The sequence below is a fragment of the Leuciscus leuciscus genome (genome assembly GCF_965113295.1).
Source record: "Leuciscus leuciscus genome assembly, chromosome: 5".
Classification (NCBI taxonomy): Eukaryota; Metazoa; Chordata; class Actinopteri; order Cypriniformes; family Leuciscidae; genus Leuciscus; species Leuciscus leuciscus.
In genome coordinates, this window is record NC_138729.1 from 26,033,000 (window position 1) to 26,045,917 (window position 12,918).

General features: G+C 39.7%; 1 protein-coding gene across 2 annotated transcripts in view; it reads left to right on the forward strand.

Annotated features, from left to right (window-relative positions):
* pdzd2 (PDZ domain containing 2) overlaps positions 1–11,805 on the forward strand; it is an 81,315-nt gene extending 69,510 nt beyond the window's left edge. For both annotated transcript variants that reach the window (XM_082168742.1, XM_082168743.1), the window contains 10 exons: positions 30–133; positions 593–767; positions 863–1,725; positions 3,474–3,618; positions 5,682–8,424; positions 8,775–8,892; positions 9,211–9,312; positions 9,520–9,793; positions 9,946–10,080; positions 10,208–11,805. In XM_082168742.1, coding sequence (XP_082024868.1) covers positions 30–133; positions 593–767; positions 863–1,725; positions 3,474–3,618; positions 5,682–8,424; positions 8,775–8,892; positions 9,211–9,312; positions 9,520–9,793; positions 9,946–10,080; positions 10,208–10,374 — 4,826 coding nt within the window. In that variant the 3' untranslated portion in view covers positions 10,375–11,805. The remainder of the gene's footprint in view (positions 1–29; positions 134–592; positions 768–862; positions 1,726–3,473; positions 3,619–5,681; positions 8,425–8,774; positions 8,893–9,210; positions 9,313–9,519; positions 9,794–9,945; positions 10,081–10,207) is intronic.
* The last annotated feature ends 1,113 nt before the right edge of the window (positions 11,806–12,918 follow it).

A 12,918-nucleotide genomic window follows, 5' to 3' on the forward strand; every position in this document is an offset into this window, starting at 1 on the left:
TACATTTTTCTTTGTGCTCTCTTTTGCAGGTCTGCCGTCCAAGAGTCCATCTCCCACGGTTAAAGTCAAGCAGGGTGAGGGTAATCCTGCTCTCAGCTGGACCATGAAGAGATTCCTAGAGCCAGCCAGCAGGGTAAACTAGAAGCTTTAGTCTACAGAGGACTCAACATGTCAGAGATAATAAAACTTTTCTTTATTTACTTGAAATTTGATGAAAATGTGTTTGTGTTATGTAACAAAATACCAAACCACATAGCATTTATTTTAAAGAAATATGGCAAAAACGCTTTTCAAGTAAAACATTCCACAAAAACACATTTATTGCTAGATTTCAAATGACAAAGCAAGATGCGTTCAAAATTAAGACCACTGACTTTTTACATCCACCTAAAAATCACCTTGTGTTGATAATTAAAAATGGCTCAGAAGTTACTTCTGAGAAAAGCATTTTATATCTAATGCAGTGGCAGTCAGACATTTTTAAGTTTGATTAAAGTGTCCGAATACTTTTTTGGGGCCATTGATTGCACACTTCTAAATGTTGTTGATCTTCAGAAAGATTTGATTTTATGACTTCATCTGACCCTGACAGCAAGGCTCATTGAGTTCAGAGGCAGAGCTCTCTCAGTATTTCTCAGTTCACGATGTACCCAGCCAATCTTCCCCTTCTGAGACCATGGCGATGGGATCCAGTGATGACGACATGCTGCACTGCAGCAGGAGCTGTATTACGTCCATGGAGGAATCAGCAGCACCTCAGTCGCATGGTAATGCCACTGAATCTGAAGCGTCATGCTGATAAAAAGATCAGTCACAGTTTGTCACTAAAACAGTGTGTTTTTCTGTCCTCTTATCATAACAGTCTTTCGGGATGGTTCCACTAGAGGTTCAGATAGTAGTCCCACTACCCCAGAATGTTGTAAAGCTTCTGGCAGGGCTGGTCGCACCGTAGACACGGCCCAACAGGCCAGTGTGGGAAGCAGCCCGAGTTCTGTACGTAGCCCACTTCTCCGTCAGCGCCGGGTCATCTGCTATGAGGATGAGCCCAGTGACGACGAGACCGGTCTTGAAGAAGACAGTGGCCCCTTCCGTCGCCGTCTCCGTGGGGTCTCAGAGGCCGGCCACCATCACCACCAGGAGGACGACTCTGGTATTGTCATAGCCACATCATCTCTTGAAGTCGATGATGAAAGCCAGGATAGCAGCGAGAGCCACAGACAGATCGGCAGCGAGCCAGCCACTCCGATCTACGGCAGCTCGCTTGAATCTGAAGAAGGACCTAGCGGCCCTCCTGGTGCCGAATCTCCCTTCATGCCCATTCGCTGTGTGGAGGCAGCCGGAGGAACAAACCTGGGCATCAAGAAAGAGCCCCATCGAGAAGGGCTGGAGGTTAAACGCTCACCCAAGCTGGAGCACAAAGCCGTGACTCGTGTCAAGAGCATGATGAGCATTGAGTGCCCCAGCCCTCCACAAAAGGCCAAGGGTGAAGAACCACCTTTACTCCCAGCAACCCCTGTCCAGGTTACACAGAATAGCACACGGCCGCCATGCAGGATGCTGCACTGCAAGAAGGGTGAATCCAGCGAGCTAGCAGGGGTCTGCACCATTGAGACAATAGTGCTCCAGCGTGGTGAGACCGAGTCTTTTGGTCTGGATCTGGAGATTAAGTCCTCTCCACTCAAGGTGCTGATCACAGGGCTGAGACCGGGAGGTGTTGCGGAAAGGGTAGGTTGGAAATTGTGATGTTTTGATTGATTGTGATGCTTTTTAACATTCAACAGATGCTGCATCCAAGAAAGACACTTTTAAAAGAAAAATGCCAATTTACCATTGAAATTATCACATAATTTTGGAAAGTAAATAGCATTAATTTGTTTTTATTAGTTTGTTATTCAATATAACCAGTAAAGGGCCCCTATTATGGATTTTTGAAAATGACCTTTCATGTAGTGTGTAACATTGCTCTAAGTGAATGAAAACATCCTGCAAAGTTTCAAATCTGAAAGTGCACCGTATATAAAGTTATTGTCTTTCAAAAGTAAGAGTCGACTCTTAGTCAATTAAATGAATCGTTTTTCAAACGAGTCATAAGCCGTTTCGTTGTGACGTCAAGACGAAACATTAGTATATTGCCCGCCCACTTATTGCATGCAGACACCAGGGAAAACTTGAACCTCAAACCAGCAGCTGATTCCTGTGGATACTGAATAGCATCACGTCGAGAAGATGGCGCTGTGCTCTATAATGTAATGGTTAAGCCAGTTTTTTTTTTTTTTCACTGCCCAAGGACGAGCATGTGAAGAATCAGTGCCACCCATCTTTACCAAAAATTCATCTTTACCACGATATCACAGCAGTATAATCCTAAACTTTTGCTGTGTTCCCTTTATTTTACTGACGACTGCTTCTCAAATCTCGGAGTTCAATGCAGGATTCACAAACCGCTTACTCTTGAAAGATGGTGTTCAAAATACTTAGTTTTGAGTTTTAGATTGTGTAGGTCTCCTGCTAACTGGCTAACTCACGTTATCACTGTCTTACTGAAATACTTCTGCTGATCAGTTGTAGGCCACTATTACCTATAACTGTGTCTATTAATGCAGATTGTCTGTCATTCTCACTACTTTGAGGAAATATTTGTTTTACCAACGTTTATGTTACATCAGATCATTCACTCTAGAGCTCGGCTAATGTATACATTGCATACATGCACTATTATTGATACAGTTTCCACGTGTTCACCGCAATATATTAGAAAAATACTCTGTAAATAAATTAGTACAAGTAAAATAATAGGTTTGTTGATGGACATGTACTTGTTAATGCTGATGGTGAGGAATTACAGTTGCAACATCTCATACAATGTACCTCAAACTGAGTAGTGTATCACTGAGAAACACTGAGTCCTGCTCGAGTCGTCCTTGTGATGGAGGTTAGGGTTGAATAACTAGTTCTTCCAATGTTTCATCATCGGACTCGCGCTCGCATTGATATGGTCAAATAGATGTCATTGTTCGTTACTGTTTAGTTTACAGTGTAGGAAGCCTCAGGACAGCTCTGACGTGCTGTACACGGTAGGCCAATCACAACAGACTTAGCTGTCTGGCCAATCAGAGCAGAGTAGCTCACGGAAAGGAGGGATTTAGAGAGATTGATTCATCTCACAGGTCGTTTGAGAATCATTGAAAATGTGATGATGTGCAAATGTATATTATGAGGAAATTAAACACTTTTTTTTTTTTTACCTTTGATGCATGTAAACATGTTGTAGGAGACTCCACAACAACATTGGGAAACTTTAAAATAGCATAATAGGGGCCCTTTAAATGCTTTACAATTCCCATACCTACTGTTTACATGATACTTGGTGCCAAGGTGTCCAAATGCACACAGCTGTTTGTGCTTGAATCTGTGCTTGAAGCTTAAATCTGATGAATGTATTTCACCCATTTCTTTCCTATCTATTCCTTCAGGAAGCCTCAGGGAAGATGAGTGTTGGTGATGAGATTGTAACAATTGGTGACACCCCTGTGTGTACATCCACCTATCAGGAGATCTGTGACCTCATGCACAACCTGCCAATCACACTGAACTTAGAGATTAAGAAGCCAGTCTCAGGTGAGTTGCCAGCGTATCTATTGCTTCTTGAAGTCAACTGATGATAAGTCGATTATAGCTTTGGTGATTTTTTTTCCAATGTATGTCTGCTCATTTAAATTTTCCAAAAGAAGGGTGATCCCTTCAAATGGATAGTTTACCCCCAAAATGAAAACCCTCATCATTCACTCGTCCTTATGTTGTCCCAAACGCACATGATTTTCTTTTTTTAGTGGAACACACAAGGATAAATTTTTCCATGCAGTTACAATGAATGGCGACTGACGTTTAAATCTTAAAAAGAACACAAATTAACCATAACAGCACCATAAAACTGGTCCAATATGATTACTCTCACAAATAATAGTGCACAGGTTGTATGGACTGCTTTTATGGTGCTTTTGCATCCTTGTTGACTCTGTTCTTTGTAATTGAATACAAATTAGTCATTCTAAAAAATTCTTTTTTTTTTCTGTGGAAAAAAAAGAAAGTCATAATGGGGTTTGAATCAGCATGAGGGATTTCATTTTTTAATAAACAGCTCCTTAAAACATAACTTTTATATACTCACAAGCTATTTTCCCTAATCTGATCAAACATCTTCTGTACACTACATTGGCAAAATAAACTCACACAGGTCCCAATTTACATAACCAATCTAAAAATCAACATATGATTTTGCTATCATCAAGAATAGTAGTCAGTTCTGTGTTATATATAGTGTCATAAAGCTCTAGATGGCTTGTTCAAATATTGTCCATATCCCCTCCTCCCTTGCTGCAGACTATGGTGCTATAGCAGAATCAAAGCTGATTCCTAAACAATATATCTCAATTTAGCTGGATAAACAGGTCTTGTATATCCTTCACAAAAGACCATTAGGACAGGTAGATTTGCCTCTGCAATAAAGAGATCAGTCTGTCTTTTCCCATGCTGCTTTAAAGAGATAGGAGTGCTACAGGCCTCCCCTTTCTGGCAGTACCCTTCTCCAGCTCAAAGGGAACTGCAGGCTGCTGGCTATTTGTCAATGGTGACTATTGATTACTTTACTACCGTAGCCACTGTAGATGTGTAGAGTAACAGCGCTAATGCTTTCTAGAGGCTGTTAGTCAATTAGTATCTAGATTTGGTGTTATTGCTCTGACTGACACATTGAAATTTATTCAAATTTAATTCTGGTCAAAATATTTCCTACTCTTACTACTTTTGAATCTCATTATGCAGAGCAATAGCCTCAAGGAACAAGTGAAATATAGTGAATTAATGTCATGCGTCTGTCATTGTCTGTCTAAACCTGCCGTCATCTCATGTTTATATATGATTGATCATGTTCATCATATACACCATATGCTCATATACATTTATGTAAGCATGAGCATTTATCAGTTGTGTGTGTAATATTTAGAATAACATACACATGTTGAGTGCACTATAAGGTCTATGTTTTTCAGTTATGTCCAGTGAAATACCTTTTGAATGCATGGAATATTTCAGGAAATTGTGAATGGAATATTCAGATGTGTCTGCTTCAGGTAAAACTTAATAAAGCCTTAGGAAATGTGCCTCCAGGATGCCAGTGTTACATCATTGGAAACAATTAAAAAAATTATCTGCAGATTGTCTTTGTATCCCATCAATCCCTGGGTATGTTCAGAGTGAGACTCACCTTTTTTCTCAGAAAAATTGTTTCATAGTAGTCCAAAGTTTTCCACAGGGTTTTGTTCTGCTTTGCTGAACAGCACTAATGAACAACAGAATCAGAACAAGTTTTGAATCTGTGAAATATCAGACTATGGAATGAATTGCAAGGAAATTGCTATGCTTTTCTTTTAATGTAATTATGTACGCATATTTTAAGGAGACTGGAAAAGGGTTAGTATGAATATTTTCCAGTGGAATGTTGATCTATAAAACAGGCAATTTGTAGCTTGTCTTTCAGACCTCTGTGGTGCACTTATATGGTAGGACTTATCTTGATGTAGAGTCCTATCCAGTGATTCTCTTTTACTGTTATGCCAAGGTTTTTAACCGCGTATTATTGATTGTAATGTCTAACCATGTTGTATTTTTGTCCACATTTGCAGCTGTAGATCGACTTTCTAGCTTGATTATGTCCTCTGGCTGCGAGGGCTCATCAAAATTGGAGGCACCTAGACCTCCTCCAGAGGAAAGGAATCATATGGACAAAACTTCAGTTGTGGCTCAAGAAAGTCCAACATCAGAAACAAATGCAAAACCGGCATTAGCAATCCACAACAACAGCATGCCTGTCACTAATATTGATGATGTAATAGCTGAACTGAACTCATCAGAAAGCCAAGAAAAAGACCAAAATGTATTGGGTTATACAGACACAATTGCAACAGAAGAGTGCAGTAAAGTAGATGACAGAGAGACTGCAGCGTCATCACAACCAAACCTTCTGGATTTCTCTGCACTAGATGTGGGGAACAACGCTTGCCATTTTCCTGTAGGAAAGACATTTTTAAATAGTTACTCAAGAAACTTTAGTAATTTGGGAGAGGATGTTGTCCCTCTAGAGAAAGACCATGGAGAGAAACCAAGTATGTACAGTCTGGTGGAGGATAGTGACTCTGAGAGCGACTCTGCAGGCAGTGCTGTCAAAATAGAGATGTCTCAGGGTCACTGTGAGGGCCCTCAGGACACTGACTCGGATGAAGAGGAGGTTGAGCTCTGTATCAGCACTGTCAGTCAGCCCGCATTCAGCCAATCAGAGGGCAGTACTCTGCAAGAAAGAAATAGCATTGACAGTAGCCATACTGTTGACAAGACATTTGCTAGTATGGATCGCCACAATTCTCCATCACCCTCAGTGCAAGACAAGGATTCACAAGAGAACAATATTTCACTCCTTAAGTTACCTGACACGCTTTGCCCTCAAGTTTTAGATGATGTTCTTTTAAATGGGGATAGTGGACACGCCTGCAACACTGATGAAAAATGTGAAACTATTTTAAAGCATGTTCAAATCTGCCAGACACCAGGTGTCACTTGTTCCCCTGTTACTCAACGCAACTGCCACGTCACCCCGAAAAGTCAAGAGAGGACTGCTAAGTTGCTCTCAGATGCATCCCAATTCTCAGAGAAACTTAACACTGAACAAGTGCCACTGAGGTCGACTGTGTCAGAGCCCAAGGCATCAAATTATACCAGTGGTAAAACTAGTGAGCAGGTCTCCTCTACGCTTACTCCAAAAGACAAGGAGAGAGAGACAGTTCCTCCCATACTTGACTTGAAATCATCATCATCCCTCTCCCAGAACCAGAGTAAATCCACCACGTGTTGTGTCAGATCTTTAGGAACAAAAACCCAAAATGACACTCCTGTCTCGCCCCTGCTGAGAAGTAGACTCAAAGTTGATGATAAAAAGTCAAACACCTCTTCTAAACTCAAGGGTCTAAGTATTAAAAGTAAATCCAAAGACCAAGAACAGGCTGTCACTAGATCGCCCAGGGCCGAAAGTCCAGTACAGAAAAAAGCTCTCAGCTCCCCAAGTCAGTCTCCTAAACTCCACTCCAAAAGAACCACACCAACTGGTAGCCCTAAATTAACAAGACCTTCTGAGAAGATCAGGGTTTCTTCTTGTAAAACTGACAAAGGTCAGCCAACTGTGTCCAGTATCTTGAAGGCAAATCCCATCAACACAACCAAAGAAGAACTCAAACCTTCCAAGAAGGAACAAGTCTTGGATCTAAAGGAGCAAGTCTTGAAATCGGAGGTCACTGTTGTCAGCACTCAAAGAACGTTCATTGAGGTACGACTTTCATCCTCTTCATCGTCTACACCTGTGCTCATGCGCAAGGAAGTCGTGAATGCAAGTCATTTAAGCTTGGCTTCAGTACCAGTTGATCAAGTCGACTGGGAGGCATCAAAGTCTGACCCCTCTCTTGGAAGTCACACAATCCCATTAGAATCAACCAATACTTCATCTAGTTGTCCACAGCATAGTGGTGCTAATAAGGCAAATGAAACTGCTGAGAAAATGCATTGCAATGGCCAGGAAGAAATTCTCTTTAGGAACTCAAATAATAAAGATGCTGCTTCTAGTCTCAAGTCAAACAAATCCAAACTGTACCTAAGGGGACTAGAACGCAGGAGCTGCTCTACAGACACCAGTGGGTCTCTTGACCCAAACCCCTTCTCAGTTCGTCAAAGAATCCAGTCCTTTGAGAATCTGGCCAGCTTTGATCGATCTGTCGTAAGGTGTATAGACATTCCGTTTTATGCTATTAATTCCAAGTCACCTCTAAACCGGAGGTATTCTGGGTATGCTGGATCTGTTAGCAGTCAATCCAGTGACAGTCATTCTTTGAGGAGGAGTTTTAGCTCATGTGTAGACAGTTTGAGCTCAACTCCATCTCTATCATATCCACAGAATTTGTCTTCTAGTTCCACCAACTCTGAATCCACTCCTTTGAACCAAACCACAGAAGCTGTTATAAAAGAGAAGGTAAGAAATAAGTCCTCTCAGAACCAGGCCACTGTAAACACGCCACCAGTACTGCGCTCCCGCAATGCCCGTGCCCATGGAGGCCTGTCACGCTCCAAATTGAGAGAGATAAGGGCACTGAGCATGCCTGAACTGGACAAGTTGTGTTCTGAGGATTTGACCAGTGACCCTGGAAATGTGATCTTTAAGACGGAGCTGGAAATCCAGCCTTGCAGATCCATAGACACAGCACCACACAGCCTGCAGTGCTCAGTGATGACCAGGGTGAGCAGTGTTGACACTGGGGCTCTTGGTTCAACCAGTAATGGAGAGCAACATGAAGGCCAGGTCACAGGGTTATCATGTTGGTCTATAAGGTGAGTAAAGACCTGGTTATAATGTGCAATGAAAAGAATATGTGTAAAGTTGATAGTAGATGGATTACAATGTTTTACATGTCCTCAACAAACAAATAGATGTTATCTAGTTTTGTATTTATTTTTCTTATTTTGTTTTTATATTTTTAGTGTCGTGGTTATGCATTTCAGCACATATCATAGTAATTATTTCAGTTTTGTGTTGTATGACACCGTCATTGATTTCTGCATAAATGTTCCTCATAAAAACCACAATCAATATTTTTAACAACCATTAGTTGATAACGTTTAGATACATTCCTGGCTTGGACAAACATTTACAGCTGATATCGGTTTGTCTCCTGTGACAGTTTGAAAGACCTTGAATCTTCTCTTTTGGACCAAAATAAAGTGCAAGATCTTCTGTGTTCCCTCACAACCAAAGTGAATGTGACCAGTCTCATACAGGAAACAAAAACTCTTTCAGAGGTAATTTATCAGGTTTTTAGGCTTCATTTCAGTTTAAAAAGATAATATTTTAAGGTTTCTTTAAAAGTTTATTTTTAAGGGATGAGGAAGATTTTGCCTTAAGGTGTAGCTCAAGCAATTACAGAAGTGCTTTTGTTTTGGCATATTCATATTTATAAAGCTCACAATTGTTACTTAACTGTCACTTTTTTTCTCTTATTTTACTTTATTTTGTCAGTGTATTTTTAGTCATTATTTTTATGGGCCCTAATCATAGCTTCATATATTTCTTTTAATTTCAAAAAGGTTAACCAGTCTTTCATTGATCTTTTTATCTAGGTTAAAGATGACATTTACTTTGTGATCTTAACCAAAGAGCAGGGATCTGGACTGGGTTTCAGCATCGCTGGAGGAGTAGATCTCGAGCAGAAATCTATTACTGTAAGCAAAACCTTTTATTTGTTTAAAAATAATAAATAAATGGAAAATTCAGTAGCCATTTTCAGTAGCATTTTTAATTAAACATTGTCACCCCCTTGTGGTATTTAAATGAACCAGTAGTATTGTATAGAATCAACTAAGATTATTCAACTAATTCACTGTCTAAACTAAGTTAGACTAAAATATATATATTTTTTTTTTTCACAGGTCCATCGGGTGTTCACTCGAGGGGTGGCAGGTGTGGAAGGTACCATTCACAGAGGAGATAGGGTTTTGTCAATAAACGGGACCAGCTTGAGCGGGATCACACACGGAGAGGCGCTGTCCTGCCTTCATCAGACCAGAGTGCCGAGACAAGCATTAGTGATCATCCAGAAAGACAAGAACACTGAGCCAACATCAACTAGACAAGAACTTCCTCTTCAGACTGTCGTCTGTCCTCCTCCTGGCCACAGAGTCAGCATCAGGGAACATAAAACAAGTGAGTGTCTGGAGTCATTATCACTCTCATGGCAAAGATGAACTCGTTGTCAATCACTAACTTGTTGGCTATGGTTTTGTGAATTTTATAATTCAACAACCTCCAGAAAAATAACCTTTTCTGTTCCTAATTGGCTGCTTGGTGTGTTGTAGGTGTGGAAGTGGGGCCAGACGGGGCTTTGAGTGTGGAGTTACAGAAGACCACAGCTGGTCTAGGGTTCAGTCTAGATGGAGGCAAAGCATCTGCCCATGGAGATCGACCTCTCTACATAAAACGCATTTTTTGTGGTGAGTGCTCTACTCAAACATTTAAAGATGTCCACCAGGGGGAGACCCCTGCATCACTTAGCCCATCACCGAGCACAATAAATGAAAAGTGGAAAGTTCAGATTGTGTGTTCTCTGTCACCACACAGGAGGAGCTGCTGAGCAGTCCCGGGTCATTGATGTCGGAGATGAACTTTTAGCCATCAACGGCAGGTCTTTGCAAGGCCTTATGCACTATGATGCCTGGAACATCATTAAAACGGTCTCTGAGGGTCCTGTTCAGTTAGTCATCAGAAAACCGCGGACTTCAGTATGACGTTTGATCTGTCTGCACGTGTTGCACGTTTGTGAGATGCCAAACTGTGGCGGACTCTAATTGTACATAGACTTTGCATAGCTTTTATATGTGTTTGATACAGGATCTCTATGATGAAGAATTTGTTGCACATTGATTTTTATACAAACCAAGGCTTCTGCAGATTTGCGGTGGACTTGTGCGGGCTTAAGGTATTTTTAGTATGTCTTTGAACTTTTTATCTCACAAACTTTGTGCTTATGACTTTTTAAAGACATTTAAAGCCTAATTGTAAGAATTATGGATTATGTTAATAACTGCATCCCTTATATAATATATTTTGATTCCAATATTGCGAAAATAGTTTTATACTTACAGCTATGATTATATGGTGATAATGCAAACCACTAAAGAGTTTGTTCACTCTGCCTAATCTGATGGAATAAGTCTACATGTATATCACACTCTGTGTGAATCATAAAGGTGAGCTTTTGTTTGAATTGGTTTGTGACTTAAAAGGTATTTGTGGAATTTAGTTTTTTTCCCTTTTGTTTCTCTAAATCAATTATTGATTTATTAATTTATCTTGGTGAATGTAAAGGATGTAATTTCATTGCCACTAGGAAATAGATTTGCAAAAATTCCAAACAGGTTTCACAAAAACTCTCCCCCATCTGCCAGGCCATTGTACAGAAATACAGGAAGTCCCACCTCCCAAAACGCCATTGGTTAAAGCACAAGTTGACGTTTCAGAAACAGCTGTTTTGACAGAGACTTCACAATAAATACTTGAATTACTAATTCACAAATCTGTTAATTCAAAATACAATCATACAATGAAAAAAACAAAAAAACATTAGTACATAAGTACAATTATTTGACTGAAATACAGATTGTTAGCATCATGACATTTCAGGTCTTTTGGTTATGTTTAATCATATTCTTTTAGCTGTGAATATTTTCATGTTAACTCACATCTGAGAATTAAAAAAAAAAGTTGCCTCTTTGATAACATGTATTAGTGCTGTTATTATATTTTACTTGAATTGAGATGGTCCTCACTGCAGAACATGAAATCCACGGGGAGGAGTCGGATCTAGATCCAACTCCTCCCACCTTACATATACCTAAACCTACCCATCTCCACCCCTTAATCCGTAAACCCACCCCTAAACCTACCCATCTCCACCCCTTAATCCCTAAACCTACCAATCTCCACCCCTTATGTCTGGATCCAACTCCGCCCCCCGGATCTCGTGTACTGCATTGAGGTGCTACTGCTTGAATTGTCTGTGTAAATATTGAGGTTCCCACTGATATTATTGTAATTTAATTTCACTGAGAATTAAGCACAAGTGTATTAACTAAAGTGTGTATGAAAAAAGCAATCATGAATTTTTCTGTTGTCAGACTTTCTGCCCTTGTGAATAAAGACATCAGATATTTTGTAAATATGATATTCATTTTACTCATGCACCATAAATTGCCTGTCAGGGCTACTGATCTTATTTTATATGATCCCTTTCATGCATGGTGGTCACTACAGTGGACAGCTATTAAAAAAGCATTTTCTTGCATTTGCATGAGTTTTGATGGCATAGTTGCACATCAACCTCTACATTGAACCCTGGTGCATCATCCTATTCATAGCCACCAAATGGCAAGCCGTTGTGTGTCGATTTTTTCCCCCTCCAAACGAAGATGGCCAATGGCCAGTCAGAAATGCCAAGTTGCTCCGAAATATCCACCCATTCCTTCTATCCTAGGAGACTCTTGCTGGTTAAAAAAAAATATATAATAATAATAATTTTGTAGCATCAACCAATATCTAATGAGTCTTATAACAGTTACATTTTCCAAATATTGATTTTAGATTGGATATGGAGTTCAATTACCTTTGCGATATTTTGCATTTCTATGTTTTCTATATATTTTAGTTTTCACATGATTTTATATAATTTTATTGATTGGTCTGTTAAATGCACACAATATTGCTGTGTTATTACTGTATTATGTTTAATACAGTATCTCTTCAGTTTAAACCATAAATACATGCTATCCACTCAAGTGGACATGTGAAAAATGTGTTAAAAAACAACAAAACAATAACATTTCAAATCTAGTTTTTCATGCCCTTAGAGCAATAAAACATCATAGGAAAAAAATCCTGACTGATAATTCTTGCATGAAAGGGTTAATCAAGCTATTTGGGGTGAACTAGCAGTTTTTTCATCTTTGTTTCTATTTGTTCTATGCAGATAATTTGGTAACTGTGTTGTTATTGTTTGTTGATCATGGCATTTGAACCATAGATTCCATACAATATTTCCACAGATATTTCACCATTACACAATGATACAATTTACATTACGGTTTAAAAGTTTGGGGGCTGTTAAGATGTTTTTGATTTTGAGAAAAAAAGAGAATGTAATGACGAGATGTCATTTTGGTGGAGGATAGTACTCAACATTATTTTCATCAGCCGGAGAAAGCCTAATTGGAACGTTTGCCACATTATCATTTTTCAGTTCCACTTAACTTCTACTTCTTAATGCAAGACCAGCA